General features: G+C 42.4%; 1 protein-coding gene across 5 annotated transcripts in view; it reads right to left on the bottom strand.

Annotated features, from left to right (window-relative positions):
- The window catches only part of FBXW11 (F-box and WD repeat domain containing 11), a 2367054-nt gene that overhangs the window by 1238981 nt on the left and 1111362 nt on the right, over positions 1–16711 (bottom strand). For 4 of the 5 annotated variants that reach the window (XM_044069098.1, XM_044069099.1, XM_044069100.1 and 1 more), the window contains one exon: positions 12358–12420. The exons of the other annotated variant lie outside the window; for it this stretch is intronic. In XM_044069098.1, coding sequence (XP_043925033.1) covers positions 12358–12420 — 63 coding nt within the window. The remainder of the gene's footprint in view (positions 1–12357; positions 12421–16711) is intronic. 5 annotated transcript variants of the gene reach the window in all.

Genomic DNA, 16711 nt, shown 5'->3' with positions numbered 1-16711 from the left:
TGACTGATCCTGTAACAGCAGCTCTACTTGAGGCCTCTAAGGCATCATAGCCACATTGTAAGGTGTTTACCCACTTGTTCTGCACTATGCATCATATCCTGCAATTCCTTCAAATCTGGTTGTTCAGGTTGAGACATTTTATTTCTTAAATGAGATAACAGAAACTGCTGATATTTAAGCATATGGAACTGACAATTTAAGGCCCTCATGGCTAGGGTGGCCGAGGTGTATACCTTTTTCCCCCCACCTTTCTAAGGATCTAGATTCTCTTTCGGAAGGTAGTGGATTCTTGGCAGTAGAGGCCTTCATTCCCTTGGGGCCTTGAGAAATGGTTTCAGGGTCAGCATTATGGCTTTTTAAAAGAAATTGGTGAGAGTTAGAAACTCTGTAGTACCTATCAGGTTTGACTGGAGCAGGAGGCAGGGAATCCGGACTAAGACAAGCCTCCGAGTAAACATCAAGTATGTCCAAGACAGGAGGTTATAGCCAGTGGTCTGTGTTGAGGTAACAAAAGAAATTCCCTAAGCCTTTTCTTGGAATCAGAAAAGTCTTGGCCTTCCCAATGGAAGTGCTCCCTCAAGGTATGCAAGGTTTCCCCAAAAGAGAAATCCTCTGGGGGAGACACAGAAGGAATGGACTGTTCTGCATCCGAATCTTCATAAGGGGAGTACGAGTGCTCCTCTACATCAGAATGTTCTGAGAAAATGGAGCCCTGTTCAGAAGAGGGAGAGTCTTCCTCCACTCTGGGTCTCTTGTCTGGAGGGGGTTGGGAACCCCTGATAAGGGTAATCAAATCCTCAGCCATTTTAAGCATCTGCTTTTTAGGCATAGGGCCTGGGGATGGGCCCTGAGCAACAGGCCTCTTGGGATGCATGGCTGATTTGGACTTAGTAAAGGCCTTAATGAAAAAGGAAGATGAGGGCCTAAAGACACCCTGGGTGGAAGTAGACCTGTCCACATTAGGAGACAACACTCACAGTGGCTTCGGTGGTTGTAGTCTGAGTAAGGGCCGAGGCACCTGCGGTCTCGGGTACAGAGGACACCGCCAAAGAAGTGTCGTCAGTAGTCAGGGACTGCAAAGGTATCTCGCTGAGAACCGGACCACGTGCAGTCGGTGGAGACCGCGGACCTCGCGTGTCGGTCCTTGCGTTTTTTGGATAAAACGGTAGTCGGAGTCTCCGATGACATTTTATAATCAAAGGCTTTACCAAAATAATGTTGGGCGAACTCCGCCCGACACTTAATAGTGCGTTTATTGAAAGAAGCACAAAAGCGACAGCCCGAGACGCCGTTGTCTGGGCCTAAACAAGGTATGCAGAGGGAATGGAATCCTTATGCGGTATTTGCTTCCCACAAGAAATACAATTGTTAACTTTGTCTGACATCGGTCTGAGGCAAGAAAAGTTTCCCCAACGGGGTACTTAGCTTTAAAGAAGACTTCGGTTTCCAATTTTTCGTAAATTCAGGAGCTGGCCGACTGGCACTTGCGAACTGCTTCTGCTTCGGGCACCGCGCGGCAAAAAAGACGGAAGAATATGGCGTCGGCTGTGTCTTATGTACCCCTGTCGCATTGACATCAGGAAGGAAGGCGGCAACAACTGACGCCGGACCAGGACTTTGGAATTCGGCCGACCGAGGGACCGCCTGACGGCAGAGAGCCCATATGTGATTACTGCAGCTGTATGCACGATGAACATCTGCAGTCAACAGCCCTGAGAAATCATTTTCCCCACACTGATGACAGTGAGGTTTAATGTTGAGCTTTAACTTCAATAGCATCAAACGAGGGGAAAAACATGAGAAGTGGCTACAGACTTTAATGGACTCAAGTTGCACAGGCACAAAGAGGTGTCCATTAAAGTCTATGCACAGCCATCTTACATAATGTCAATCTGAGAAATATTAAATCTGGGTCATGGTTTTAATAAAAAGGTTATGAAGTTTTTATTAAAAAATGGCCCAAACAAATATGGATACACTTTTGCAAAATGCATCACACTAAAAGGGAGAAAGGCTTTCTCAAAGTGATATCCAGCAAACAGTCTATGAAGGTGAGATTATACTATGGATGCTTCCAAGACTGCAGTGTTCACCAGAAAACCCAAGAAGTGTAAGAGTATGGCAACAGAATTTCATGCCAACACCATATTGTTGGCCCTAATAGGAGCCAGTCATCCAGGGAAAGAAAAAGTACAGTTTTGTACCTACCATAAATGTAGATGTTCGAAGATCCACATTGCTGCAGTCCTTACACTTGGGTAGTCCGCTGTCCTCGGTCGGCCCGAATATCAAAGTATAAGGCTGACGTCGGTCAAGGCGCATTTGACTGACATCAGGACGTCAGGGTACAAATGCGCATGACCGACGTCATATCCTCAGTCTTTTCTTGCCCCAGATGTCAGAAGACCCTAAAAATAAAGGTCAAAAACCAAAAGACAGCAAACCAACAACCAACCATCCTAGCACTAAAAATATGTACAATATATACAATAGACAATAAACACCCAATTGACCACCCAACCCACACAACCGCCTCTAACAACAGAGGGGGAGGGAGGGTAAATTGGACTGCAGCAATGTGGATCTTCGAACATCTACATTTATGGTAGGTACAAAACTGTACTATGTTCTTCATCTCACATTGCTGCAGTCCTTACACTTGGGTAGAATCCCAAAGCAGAGGAAAGGGAGGATGGCCAAATTATAAGGAAGCAGGAGCTGCTAAAATGCCCTGCAAAACAGCAGTGGCAAAACCAGCCCTGGATTTAGAGTAAAGTGGTAGGTGATAATGTCTGGAAAAAGTATGCACTGAACTCAAAGTAGCTGCCTCCAAAATATCCTTAGTTGCCACCCCTCTCAAAAAAGCTGTTGAAGTGGCAGTAGCCCTAGTGGAATGAGGCCTAATCCCAGATGGAACTTCCTTGCCATGATGGGAATAACAGAAAGCAATGCAAAACCCAATCCACTTAGAAATAGTTTGTTTTGACACAGGCTTGCCCTGAGAACTCAAAGCAAAAGAAACAAATAACTGCTGAGACTGCCTGAACCCTTCAGTTCTGTCCAAATAATAACGCAACTGCCTGTGTACATCTAAAGTGTGCAAAATCTTTTCCCCTTTATTTTGGGGATTTGCATAAAAGGTAGGCAAATGAATAGTTTGGTTTAAAGCCACACTAGAAACCACTTTAGGCATAAAGGAAGGATTAGTACGTAAAGATACCCTATCCTTATGGAAAATTAAGAAAGGCTCAACTGCCATAAGGGCCTGCAACTCAGAAACCCTTCTTGCAGAGGTAATAGCCAACAAAAAAGCAGTCTTCCATGATAAAAACTTCAATTCAGCAGTAGCTGCAGGCTCAAAAGGTTGTAGAGTGAGTTTCTCCAACACAAAATTGAGATCCCAAGCAGGAGTAGAAGCTTTTCGTGGGGGTCTTATATTCTTTGCCCCTCTAAGAAATTGCTTGAACAAAGGATGAGAAAACAATGGTGGGTCACAATCATAGTGAGCCGAAATTGCTGCAGCATGAACCTTAATAGAAGAGAAGGACAAACCTTTGTCCAGTAACTCAGTAAGATATTGAAGAGCCACACTTAAATTAGGCCCAGAAACATCAAAATCCTTTGCTGCACTCCAAAACAAAAATCTCTTCCATTTGTCTGCGTACACTTTCCTTGTACTAGGCCTTCTGGCTTCCAAAATAACATTTAAAACTTGTTGTGGAAGTGGAGGCCCACTATGGTTCAAAACAGAATATGCCAGGCTGTTAGGTGCAGAGAGTGAAGCTTGACATTGAGCAAATGACTGTCCTCCTGAGACAACAGGTGTGGAATCAAGGCAAAGGCCATGGAGGCTTCCGTACCAGGCTCCTCAGTAATGGGTACCAATGCTGTCGAGGCCAATCTGGAGCTATCAAAATCATCCTTGGCTTGTCTTGTCTGGCCTTTAGTAGTACCTTTGGGAGGAGAGGCAGAGGCGGAAAGGCATACACATGAAGACTGCTCCAATTGAAAGAAAGAGCATCCACTTTCCAAGCTGTGGGATGAAACCTTTTGTGCAAAACTTTGGCAGCTGGTGGTTTAGTGGGAAGCGAACAGATCTATGTCTGGAGTTCCCCATGACACTGTCAATTTCCGAAATACATGAGGATCCAATTTCCACTCGTGGGGATCCATAATTTGTCTGCTCAACACATCTGCTAAGGAGTTCTGTGCTCCCGGCAGAAACCTTGCCTGAAAATTTAGCTGTAAACTGAGAGCAGTCTCCCACAAAATCATTGCTTGCCTGCATAGAGGATAAGAATGTGTTCCGCCTTGCTTGTTGATGTACCACATGACAGTTGTGTTGTCTGTTAGAATCAACACCTGCCCTGGAAGAAGTAAATCCTTGAAGGCTATTAATGCAAACTGGACTGCTAACATCTCTTTCAAGTTGATATGTAGATGTTGTAGTCTGGCAGGCCACTTGTCTTGTATCCACTTTCCATTCAGATGAGCTCCCCAAGCTTTGTCTGAGGCATCTGTCGTTAGAATCTGACTCGCCTCTGGCCGGGTCACAGAGAGTCCCTTGTTTAGGTGACATTCCTGAGCCCACCACAAAAATTCCTTTTGAATGCAAGGTATTATTTGAATGACAGTGTCCAAATCCTGGCAGTGCTGTGTCCATACATTTTTGAGATACCATTGTAGCTTCCTCATATGCAGTTTGGCATTGGGAAGCACCAGAATACAAGATGCCATGAACCCTAAGGCTTGAAGGACTGTCCTTGCAGTCAGCCCAGACTGATGAGACAACTGATGAAAGTAAAGGGAAAGATTCTTTTGTTTGTCCGGGGTCAAAAGGCCATCTGGGATGCTGTATTCAGTCTCACACCCAGAAAGCACATGTCTTGAGAGGGTACTAGACTGGACTTTATTTCGTTCACAGAATACCCCAGGCATCTTAGCACTGCTATCACATAATCCAGATGATGAAGAAGCTCGTCCCTTTCTTGAGCCAGAATCAGGCAATCGTCCAAATAGGGATAAATCTGTACTCCTTTTAACCTGAGGAAAGCTATCACTGGAGCCAGAACCTTCGTGAACACTCTGGGCGCAGTAGATAAGCCAAAGGGCAATGCAGAGAACTGATAATGAGAAGTCCCAGCTCGAAAACGCAGATACTTCCTGCAACTGAGTCTGATAGGAACATGAAGATAAGCCTCCTTGAGATCTAAAGTTACCATCCAATGATCTTTGCCTAGCAGAGGTAAAAGCTGCTGTAACGTCAACATTTTGAACTTGGGAATGTCCAGATAAGTGTTGAGGATAGATAAGTCCAAAATTGGTCTCCACGTGTTCCCTTTCTTTGGTACTAGGAACAGGCGAGAATAAAATCCTAGGCCCACTTCTGGCATAGGGACCGGCTGAATGGCCCCTATTTGGAGTAAGAGAAATTTGCTTGTGAGCCTCTATTCTTTGTGGAGGAGGAACGTCTGGCATGCCTTTGAAAGGAGGCAAGGTATGGAAATAAAACCTGTAACCGTGGTGTATGATATCCAATACCCATCTGTCTTGGGTAATTAAACTCCAATTTTCTTTGAAAAGTGCCAACCTTCCTCCCAAAGGTGCTGCCAGACAAGAAGGCTCTGGCAGCTGAAAAGGTAGGTCATTGGGTCTGTTTACAAAAGGACTGACCCCTGCCCTCACCTGAAGACTGTGCAGGAGAACTCCCTGTTCTAGGCCTGAAAGAGCCCTGAGCTCTGCCCCTACCACGTCTAGATCTACCCCTAGACTGGGAATCATAAGAAGGATACATCCACCCCTTAGTAGGCCAATTTCTACTAAACTTTGGAGGCTGAACCTGCAAAAAATCTTTAACAGTCTGCATAGACTTAGCCTTGTCTTCCATTTTCTTTAAGACTGTCTCAACAGGAGAACCAAACAACACATCAGATTGTAAAGGAGCATCTAAAATCCGTGATTTAACATGGTCAGATAAATTCTGATCCCTCAGCCAGGCGTGCCTGCGAAGAACTGACCCAGTGGCAGCCACCCTAGACGAGGCCTGTACAGCATCAAAACCACATTGCAAAGAATGCTTACCCACCTGTTCAGAAACATGTACTAAATCTTGCAACTCTCTACAATCAATACCTTCCGCCAGAGCATCAACCTTAGACTTCAATTGTGAAAGGAGATAGTTTTGGTATTTTAACATGTGAAACTGGCAATTCAAAGCCCTCATAGCTAGAGTGGAAGAAGTATAAACTTTCTTTCCCCATCTATCCAAAGCCTTGGCCTCTTTGTCTGAAGGAACCAGATTCTTGACAACAGAAGCCTTAACACCTTTAGGCCCCTGACTAACAGTTTCTGGGTCTGCCCTAGGACTCTTAAAAAGATACTTATGAGCTTCAGGCACCTTGTAATATCTATCCGGTTTAACAGGAGCAGGAGGCAAAGAATCAGGATTAAGAGAAGCCTCTGCAAAAACATCTTCCACCACATCTAAAACAGGAGGTATAGCCAAAGGCCTATGCTGGGGTAAAAACAAAAATTCTCTAAGCCTTTTCCTGGAATCAGAGAAGTCCTGACCTTCCCACTTAAAATGCTCCCTCATAGAATGAAGAGTTTCTGAAAAAGAAAAATCCTCAGGAGGAGAAGCAGGAGGAGTAGAATCATCCACATCAGAGTCAGAATAAGGAGAATACTCCTGCAAGTCTTCAGCCGAAGACTCAAACATCCGAAGCCTGCTCAAAACTCCCTGGCTCAGGCTCCACCCTAGGTCTCTTATCAGGAGGGGGCAAAGAACCCCTAATCAAAGAAATCAAATCTTCTGCCATTTTAAGCATATGCTTCTTGGGCACAGTTCCAGAAGAACTAGGGGTGACACCAACTGAAGCTGAACCTGGCCTGCCTCTGGGAGAAGCCTTGGAAACAGAAGGAGAGGGCCTAGCCACCCTAGGAAGGGAGGGGAGTATAGCAACCTGAGAAGCCCCTTCAGCCTGACCTGCCTCCTGAGAGGCCACATCTTGCAATAATAAAGTCTCTCCCTGGGAACCCAAAGAAACCTCCGGTGGAGCCACCGGCTCCACCGATACCTCTAAAGAACCGGCGTCCGGTACAGACGGTTCTTCTAACCTAGGCTTAACTGCTTTGTCCTTGCGCTTCTTCGAAGAAGCGGGCGTCTGAGCATCCGACGGCATTTTATAATTGCACCGCTTCCCAAAGACTAACCTGGCACAATCCAACCTTCTCTTTATAGTGCGTTTATTGAATCTAGCACAAGAGCGACACCCAACAACGCCGTGCTCAGGCCCTAAACAAGGAATACACAAAGTATGATAATCTCTATGCGGTATCTGTTTCCCACAAGAAATGCAATTATTGACTTTTTCTGACATCCGGTAAATCACTGAGGCAAGAAAAAACTAAAATATTCCCCAACGGGGTACTTAGCCAACTTTGAACTCGGTCTGAAACTTCGAAATCGAAAAATCTCAGAACGCCAACCGGCACTTGCAAAGCTGCTTCTGCATCGGACCATGCGGCAAAAAAGACTGAGGATATGACGTCGGTCATGCGCATTTGTACCCTGATGTCCTGATGTCAGTCAAATGCGCCTTGACCGACGTCAGCCTTATACTTTGATATTCGGGCCGACCGAGGACAGCGGACTACCCAAGTGTAAGGACTGCAGCAATGTGAGATGAAGAACATCTGATGCCTTGCAGACTCCAATCTGCTGGAACTACAGCCATGCATTATATTAACACCTGGGGGATCAGGACTGAGGAGAGTCTGAATGAAAAGTTTGGCAGATGGCAAAGAAGATTAAGGCTATGAGTGGTTAACAAATTACTTCTTGTGGTACAGGGTTTCATTGCCTCAGCCTTCATTTACTTACTGTGTGGCATTAAGCATGTCACTTAACCAGACAGTACCAAGGGGCATTTGGGAATTTCGGCTAGGCTCATTAATGGTCTAAGACTACATACGCCTATTAACTACCTATGAACACAAGGGCTCAGAAATTAAAGTGCCTGGTCCATCTCAATCTTCAACACAACTTATTTACATAACCTTGGGTGCGTTGTCCAGTCCTTTCCTGATCTTTCCCAGAATCCACTCGTTAAAACACCCACAGCACTCTTCCACTTGCAAAACCATCTAGACTAGACTACACAATGTCCTATTTTCAAAACAAACAGTTCCAGAATTGCCAGGGGCTCTTAACACAAGTGTTTATGCTCCACCACCTTCACAGTTTTAGAGTCTCCTCAGTGCAGCACACATGCTATAGATTTTTTGCTCAGAACTGCCATCGACATCTGTCTTTTAGTCAGAAAGTCCAAATGGGCACACCCCCATTTACAATGGAGGCCCAAAGAGAAAATCTTCAGGCATGCAATACATACAAAAAAAATCACTAGTCACGGGTGCCCCTGCTTTTCGTTCAAAGTCGTTTCTACAACAAATGCAGGAGTGCAGTTTAATGTTGACAGGAGCGGGTCACAGTGTTTGTGCGTGTGTACAGCAGCTAGGGTCAGGGATAAGTGAAGGATAGGTGCTGTACATGTTAGTGCGCAAGTTCATGTATATTAGGGTTAGGGCCAGGGTTAGATTAGTGGAACAGACACATTGTGTGCCTCTCTCTCACACAGTGTGTCTTGTGTAGTGACAATGTTATACAAAGTATTTTATGAAGGTAATGCGTAGGATTAGGTTTGAGTGAACAGGCAGAGATAGGGTTAGTGCCCATTACGGTGGTGCAATGGGTGGAGCTCCCTGTCCATTTTAGTAGTAGGTGCTAACCCTGATCCTAACACTGCCCCTTACCCTCTACCCTAACCCTATACCATACCTTCATAAAAACCTTCCCGTAACACTACCAATATTCAGAAGAATTTAAGGCTACTGTTACGGGGTATTTTAGTGTCAACACAGGGACAGGAAATAGATTCCCTCTCTCAATACTACTGTATTCGATATTTTCTTGGTGCTTTCAATTCAACATTAAATTTAGTTTGACGATACACAAGAGAACCAAGCTCCAATATAGAAATGCTGCACAGTAACAGGGTACAGTGACAGTGACCTGGTACATGTATGAAAAGTAAAGCACAAAGCCAACAGTCTAGTACTGCAACTTACTTGGTTATCTAAACTCAGACCTACAAGACCTAGACAATGACAATTCCATTCTGATCTGCTCTATGATAAATAAAATCAGCACAAACTTAATATATTCATACACACACACACCTAAAATGATACTGGTATGTAAAATAAATGCATCAAAGCACTTGGCACACGTATGCAAAATGCAAATGTACAAACCATGCTCCGTTACAATGGAGTACAAAATGAACACGTATGGAACACCAAATTAAACAAGCGACAGCTGACTGCAGCAGAAAATACAATGAAAAAAGTAAGGCCAGTATTGCAACATGCTAAGACAAAAAACAAATAAGAAGGGGGCAGAGAATAAGTTAAGGGAGATAACTCAAGAATGAAATAAGAACCCATATATAAACAATAAGAATAATAAAGAGTACAGAGTGGGAAAATATGAAGGGGTCAGGTAATGAATCAAATGAAGTGAGGTAGAGAAGCAGGAAGAGCTGATGAGAATAGGTGGAAATTTGACAAAGCATGAGACAACTTAAGGAGTCTGATTAGCTATGTTAAGAAAATCCACAGTTAAAATTCAGGATTCTGGACAAGTGAGACCATACTGCTAGTCTGAAGGGTCATTTGGGGGCTACTTTTTGTACATTAAGATGAAGTCAATATTTACATAGCACAAAAGTAGAAAGTTAAGAGCCATGGTCTCCTTGTATTAAGTAGGCAGTCCGGTCTATATTAGAGTATCTGAAACAACCTGGTCTTGAGGGATACATCAGGTCAGTGCATTAGCTAATGCTAACTATTTAATGAAAAACAACCTGCAAGCCAGTGTTAACTGGAACAGCTTTAGACAGGTTATTCTAGTCAGATAAAGCCTATGTAAGTGAAAGCAGTTGAATACACTGCTAGTACTATGTATGTGATCACATTATAAGCCAGCTCAAACTGTATGTCTGGTGGTTGTGAAGTTATTAAAAGGAAAGCATACAGACTAATAAGAACCAGTTGCAACTCGGTGGTTGTGAAGTTATTAAAAGGAAAGCATACAGACAAATAAGAACCAGTTGCAACTCTTTAGTATAACTCAAAGTCTAGCCCTTGTACAACATGTTACACTCACGAACATAATTTTGCAAGACGACGTGATGTGGTGGTCAAACTTTAGTTCACTGGCTGAAAACATCCTAAAAAGCTTTATAGATGTCACAGCAGAAACAGCTTTATAGATTTTCAGATACTCCTAGGCCACTTAAGTCTCATGGCCACTCCTACCGTGCCAGTACCTTCCCTCAGTCCACACCTTTCTCCACGAAGGCCATATTGGTCCAATCCTGGAGTAACTTTGTGGAAACCCATCCAGTCATCTAGTTTATATTTAAAGGAAAAAAAGTTAGTTTAACTATTTAGTGCACAGGGAAAGTAATAGCGGGATTTGAGAAGGGCCGAGTTATAAACATGTCCACCAACACACATGACAAATTGGAGGAAGGCTTCATTTCAATGGTTCTAATACCAGTTGAGCTACTGCATTTAATGAGAAAAAGTCCAGAAAAAAAATCAGGTCTCTAATGGCATAGTAAACAGAAATCCCCCTTAAAATTTCATGGAAAAAAAGGGGCAGAACTTCCAGCCTCTCCTGGTAGCTCAGGGAATTAAGGCCTGTGAGCGTTTTGGTTAGGAACCTCTGAAGTCTTTCACACATTTAATGAGATGTATCCCAAAGGGGTATTGCACTCCACTGATTTGATCTATACAGAGTACAGGGCTGCCTCTTCAAATCTTGATGATATCCCTCTGGCAATTAGATGGGCTTAAATAACAGGAGGATTTATTAACACCTGTTACACAACAATCAAGACAGTGGGCTATCAACCTCTGTACCTAGGCCCCTAACTACATTTTCTTTTTGTAGAGATGCACTGCCTACACAATATGACTAAAGGGTTCTCCAAGAAGTGATGATACAACACTTTGCATTTAGTGTGAACCCACATTTTGTACTCTAAGCATTTTACTATGGAGACTACATTTTGGAGGGTCTGCGTGGAGACTACATTTTGGAGGGTCTGCGTGTCACATGGTGATTTAATCCATAGTTTGCAATCTACAAGGAGCTGGTGTATGGAGCTTTTCTCCCTGGGCCTCTGCTGAAAATGGGTACCTCATGACCCAGTCAGACTTCCTTGGTAAACAAATGTCAAGTAAATAAAAGCAAACTGTTAACCAGAGGTCTTTGTTCTCTACTTGGAGATCCAAGAAAACACCAAAAAAGAGAGGCCCCAGTACCAAGCAGAGGGACATCACTGGTCACTTTCAAACATTCTGATGAAGCACCTGCAATTCGCACTGTGTGGGATCTATCTTCCACAGCCAGTTTGCTAACCATCTTACTACGCAAGAGTCAAATTTTAGCTTTTGGACAATGTCAGCTTGAAGAATGGTGTCAAAGGCCATAGCAAAGACAAGATAAAATGCATGCACTGTATGGCCACCATATTACAGCCTCTATAACCCTTTCAAAGAAATTTACCAGATTAGACAGGATCTACCTTTATAAAGCCAATCTGTTGCAGGGGTCAAGTCTAGCAAAATTACAGATACCATAGTTTATGAGGGTAGTTACGATAAGTTCCACTGCTTTGCCAATTAGGCTTGTAATGCTGAAAGTCTAACTACCCTGATCAGTTGTAAGGCCACTCTTATGACCAACACCAATGCTGTGCCCCACTCACCTAGGTCAGAACGAATAGCTAAATTAATCAGTTTGAGGGGTCTGTGCAAGGGCATGCTTAACACTATTAAGCAACCAGGTATATTGCTCAGGTCCCATGAGGAAGTAATTTTGGTTTTGGTTAGAACTTTCAGTCAACAATCTTTAAAGACGATTGGCGGAATAAGGTAAAAATTGGGGTTAGTGATCTACAAAGGTAATAAGTCTAAAGCAAGCGAAGAGGACACAGTTTATAGCATAATAGCAGAGGCAGCCATTCACATCCAAACAGCAAGCATTCAACCTTGAGAATGTTTAAGTACAGACTACAGCTACATAATCAGACTTTAGTATTAAATATCTGCAAAAGTTGGGACTGTATAGTTGAAAGAGGCTGAGCAAGCTTTCTTTATTGAAGAGGTCCCCCACCCCCCAAAAAAGAGCTACAATATTTCAATCACTTGCATTCAACATCCGCACATCTCCACTCAAAGAATTACTCTTAATGGTGGTACAGTGATGGGATCCTAAGTGCTTACCTGCAATACTGTGTTTTTCTTTGGGGACCCATCTTCATTTGCATCCTCCATTACAGACGTATTCTGGAAGACAGGCACTTAAAGTTAATACTGTTTTTTAAATGTATTTTCATTACTACTCTGGGAACTGCTCATGAAATATTTAAAATTATTTTTACATAAGATGAAAAAAACAGGATCTATAAAACAGTCACTTATAAGGTCATCTAATAAAAGCACTCTCTACCCTCAGAATCACTACGGCATGCTGTCTGAAAAACTCTCAATATAGCTGTTCCAGCACAGCTTTTTTTATTTTATTTTTTCAGGAACTCAAGTGTTCCCAAAAAGCAATTTCTGGCCAGTTGGCTGCATGTCTTCAATGATATGCCCAACTCTGCCAGTGTGGAAAGGTGTGCAAGAGACTACTTCCTAGCTGCACTGAGCAGAATTCTGTTCAATTCCTTTAACTACCACATACATGCTGCATATTCAGATATAGTCATTTTAGCATCCCAGTATGCTTGCAGGTTTTCAGAAGAAACTGGCACTTGAATCCACTTAAGTTATCAAAACAAAGCTAAACAGGGGATTCACACTGTGAAGCCAAACTCCAATAGGTGCATACCAGCACCAAATTCTAAACATCACAAATACACAACACATGCAACATCGTACCCCACCCTACAGTCTCAGTGGTGATTTCCTCAAATATTAACAGATTATGCCAATGAACCATAATCCCTCTCAAAATTAAAAGGGGCCATCCCAGAGAAGAGTTTGCTTTGGTATTCCGAGCAGCAATCAAAGCTTGGTTTCAAACCCATTTCACTGAAATAAAAGTAAAGGTTTCTAACGTAGAGCTAACTACGCATGAAAAGATACAAAGACTGAATTCTGAAACATACTGATACTCAAAGACAAAAGTGACCATTTGTCAAATCGGCAAGCATTTAACTTTAAGGAATGAAGTTGTGTGTGAAATCACATGAGCCAGTGTTATCTACAATTTAGGCTGGCTTCTTGGTACACATTCCTGGAAAGACACTTTGTCATTTCTCAAATAATAATCTTAACAGAGTGGACTCAACACTCAAACTGTGAATCAGCAACCAGCCCCTACATGCATGGACACCTACAGAGGAAAGAAAGGATTCAAATTCAGGAAGCAAGTGAGATAAAATGCATCAGCATCCATAATACTACACAGGTAAACATGGGTGGCAGCTATTAAAAAAAACTCTAAGCTTATATTCTTCTAGAAGGCCCATCTACAGAGTCTGCTAGCATTTATGGTGTCTTGTGAAAGCATTCAGTGTGGCTCACATAGCTGCTGCACAAATATTTTATTTCAGTTATGCTACATGACCTGGTCAAATGACCCTCAAGCAAAAGACCATTTTAAACATGGTTTATAAACATGGTTTAAAAGATTAATCCCTTCTGAATACTACAGCAGTGATGCCCCTGATTTGGGGCCAAATACATAAACCAAAGTATCTTCAGTTTTTTTAAGTGAGTGCATGTTTTCAGCAGGATTCCTAGCCATGACTCGTAGGGCATATTCTAACCTTGACACCATTGCTTCCATTACAGAAATTCTAGCAATGTAATTGTACTATATGATTTTGATAGGTCAATGATTGTATTTTTTTTTCTTGCACCATTTCTTCTATTTACCAGTCTCATGCAATGTAACTGTACGATTTTTTCTTCTATCTACGTGATTTCATTCTCTTTGTATGCATCTTTGTGGAGTTTTTCTCTCCAGACCTCCACTGAAAATGGGATAATTTCAGGCACAGTGGACTTTCCCTATTAACAAATGCAATAAATAATTAAATAACACACCTTCTGTAGAACATGAAATAAATTGCACAAAGCACAAGTAAATATGAAACTAAAACTAATGTCTTTTGGCTTTTCCTGGTTAGGTGTCGCCACAGCAGAACTCCGGTCCACTAAGGATTGGCAGTGGATTTTTACGATGCAGAGATACCAGCCCGACGCCCAACCTTCAAAGAAGGCACACACATTCACTCAAGCACCTACCCGCATGTCTTTAAATGTCACTCAATTGCGGGGAGGACATTCAGACTACACACAAGTGGCTCCAGCCGAGAATCAAACCGCAGAACCTCTTGCTGTGAGGTGACAACGCTAACCGCTGCACCACCACGGCCTACAAGTAAATATTAAACAATGTACAATAAATATTTAATCCGTTAGGAATACCACCATACATCTACAGGCATTAAATATATGCAGTAGCCAGTGATAAAATAAGACCTCTTAGAAATGAAGTTTATACTGCTGAAGTCAGATGTGGTTTAGTATGACTGAGGGCGCTTAAGAATTACACTCTAAAATAACCATTTGCATTTAGTTTTGCTGTTACGGTGCTCAGAGCTAATTTACAAAACTGGGGAAGATCAATTTTTCATACTGCAGCTGGAAAGGCATTCCCGGTTGCAGGTGCTACTTTGGAATAGGGGATCTGCCAGGTTGCAAGACATCCTGATTTCTACGCAATAAGTGGAATGGAAGGATAGCAAGGACATAAGGCAGCAGTGCAAATCACAGGATTTTGAAAATGAGGAGCAAAACAAGGTGGGAGATCTTTCGTCCATGGATATCCAGCACACCTTCTGAATACTACAGCAGTGACACCCCTGACTTGGGGTCAGACACACAAACCAAAGCATCTTTCCAGTTTTTTTTTTTTTTTTTTTTAGGTGACCACACTTTTTCAGCAGGATTCCGAGCTATGACTAGTAGGGCATATTCTAGCCTTGGAATGAGGATGTTAACTGCCATTGCTTTTCAGGCTGCTGTACTCGGTATAAGGAATTTTAAGCAGTTTCAAGGTGATTAAACACCTCTACCACTACAGCTTTGGAAATGAAAGGATAAAGTTTGGTTTATTGTATCTTTGCTCTTCTACAGAAGGAAGGAAAATCTAGATCTTTGAGAAGTAAAACATTATGTAGCTTTTTTGTGTCCCTAAAAGCATGACTAACTTGACAGGTAATGCAGAAGCTGTTGTAATACAATCAATTCTGTAGAAGTTTAAAGCCATCCTGTAGAAACTTTTGAGTTTGATGATCCAATAACTAAGGGGGAAGCAGAGGACCAAGAAGAGATTCACATGGAACCGACTTGGTGCAGTAGTGAAGGACTGCCCTCAAGCAGCTGTGAATATTCTTTTTCAAAGAAACCACACACAGTATCTGAAAAGCCACAGTCTTAATTTGGTAAATAATAACTTGTTTAAACTGCTGAACAGCCAAACGCTTTGTAAGGTCTAAAAGCATTACAGGGTAAGTAATCACTGCTCCCTGATGGAGGTACAACAAAAGGTGTGTTATTACTGAAATAGACCTTACTGACTTTCTCAGTCAGTCTGTACGCTGCACTGGCAGTGACACAATCAGATTTTCAGCATCTTTAAGTATATCTCAAGTTCAAGCTCTTCCACTCACTTCCATAATGCATTTTTCCACAATCTACAGATCAAATAGGTTGAAAAAGGAGGAATCTAAACGTCCCATCTTTTGACAAAATTAACTAAACTGAATAGATTTCCATATAACAAGGTGCACTCTTCACCCCTCACCATGGAATACTGGCTATGTATGTCCTCCAGGTCAATGTGAGGAAGTCTATCTTTGGGGAGGGGGTACGTTTTACAGTACAGAGTAAAATCAGAAGATTTCTGACAGTAATTAAAAAAAAATTATCGTATCTTACCTGATCCTGTCTGCACACTGCAATACTACAGCCTGGGTGAAATAAAAAGGATACCACAGAGAATAAAGATCACGAAGGAGGTGCTTGACCTTGAAATGACACCAGCTTGGAACATTTGGCAAGTTAGGAAGTGGCAGCACGCTGACATTTCAAGAAAAGATGGAGGTCGCTAGAGATCTGGTAGAATAAGCTTCGAGTCTTCACAGCAGAGATTTGATTTACTAGATGAGTAGCAGTACTTCAGACAGGCACCCAAACAATGTAACATTTGCAAGAAGCTGTGGGGAAATGTGACTTACAGCTGCTGATCATGTCTCGCTTATTTAGTGCGGCTGAAGTAACATCTTAATTACCTGTGGATGCTGACAGTACATAGTTTATATTTTCATCTATTTGAATAATGGGGAAAGAAAAACAGACCATTTTTGGACTGTGAAAGGTTCAGCATAAAGGCTGCATTAGTTCCAAATGCAAATACAACAAAAACTACATAAGGAAGCCTGAAAGACAGGGAATGCAACTTCCTCTCCTGCTTAAAGTGATGGTCACCAAAAATAGTGAGTCTTCCAGGGAAGACTCAAGGTCTGCTTTGCTGACAGTTCATAGGTAAGTACTAGGCTATCTG

Source organism: Protopterus annectens, chromosome 4.part0, assembly GCF_019279795.1.
Source record: "Protopterus annectens isolate FY-2018-M chromosome 4.part0, PAN1.0, whole genome shotgun sequence".
NCBI lineage: Eukaryota > Metazoa > Chordata > Ceratodontiformes > Protopteridae > Protopterus > Protopterus annectens.
The sequence above is the reverse complement of the archived record's forward strand: the minus strand, read 5'-3'. Positions and strand labels throughout refer to the sequence as shown.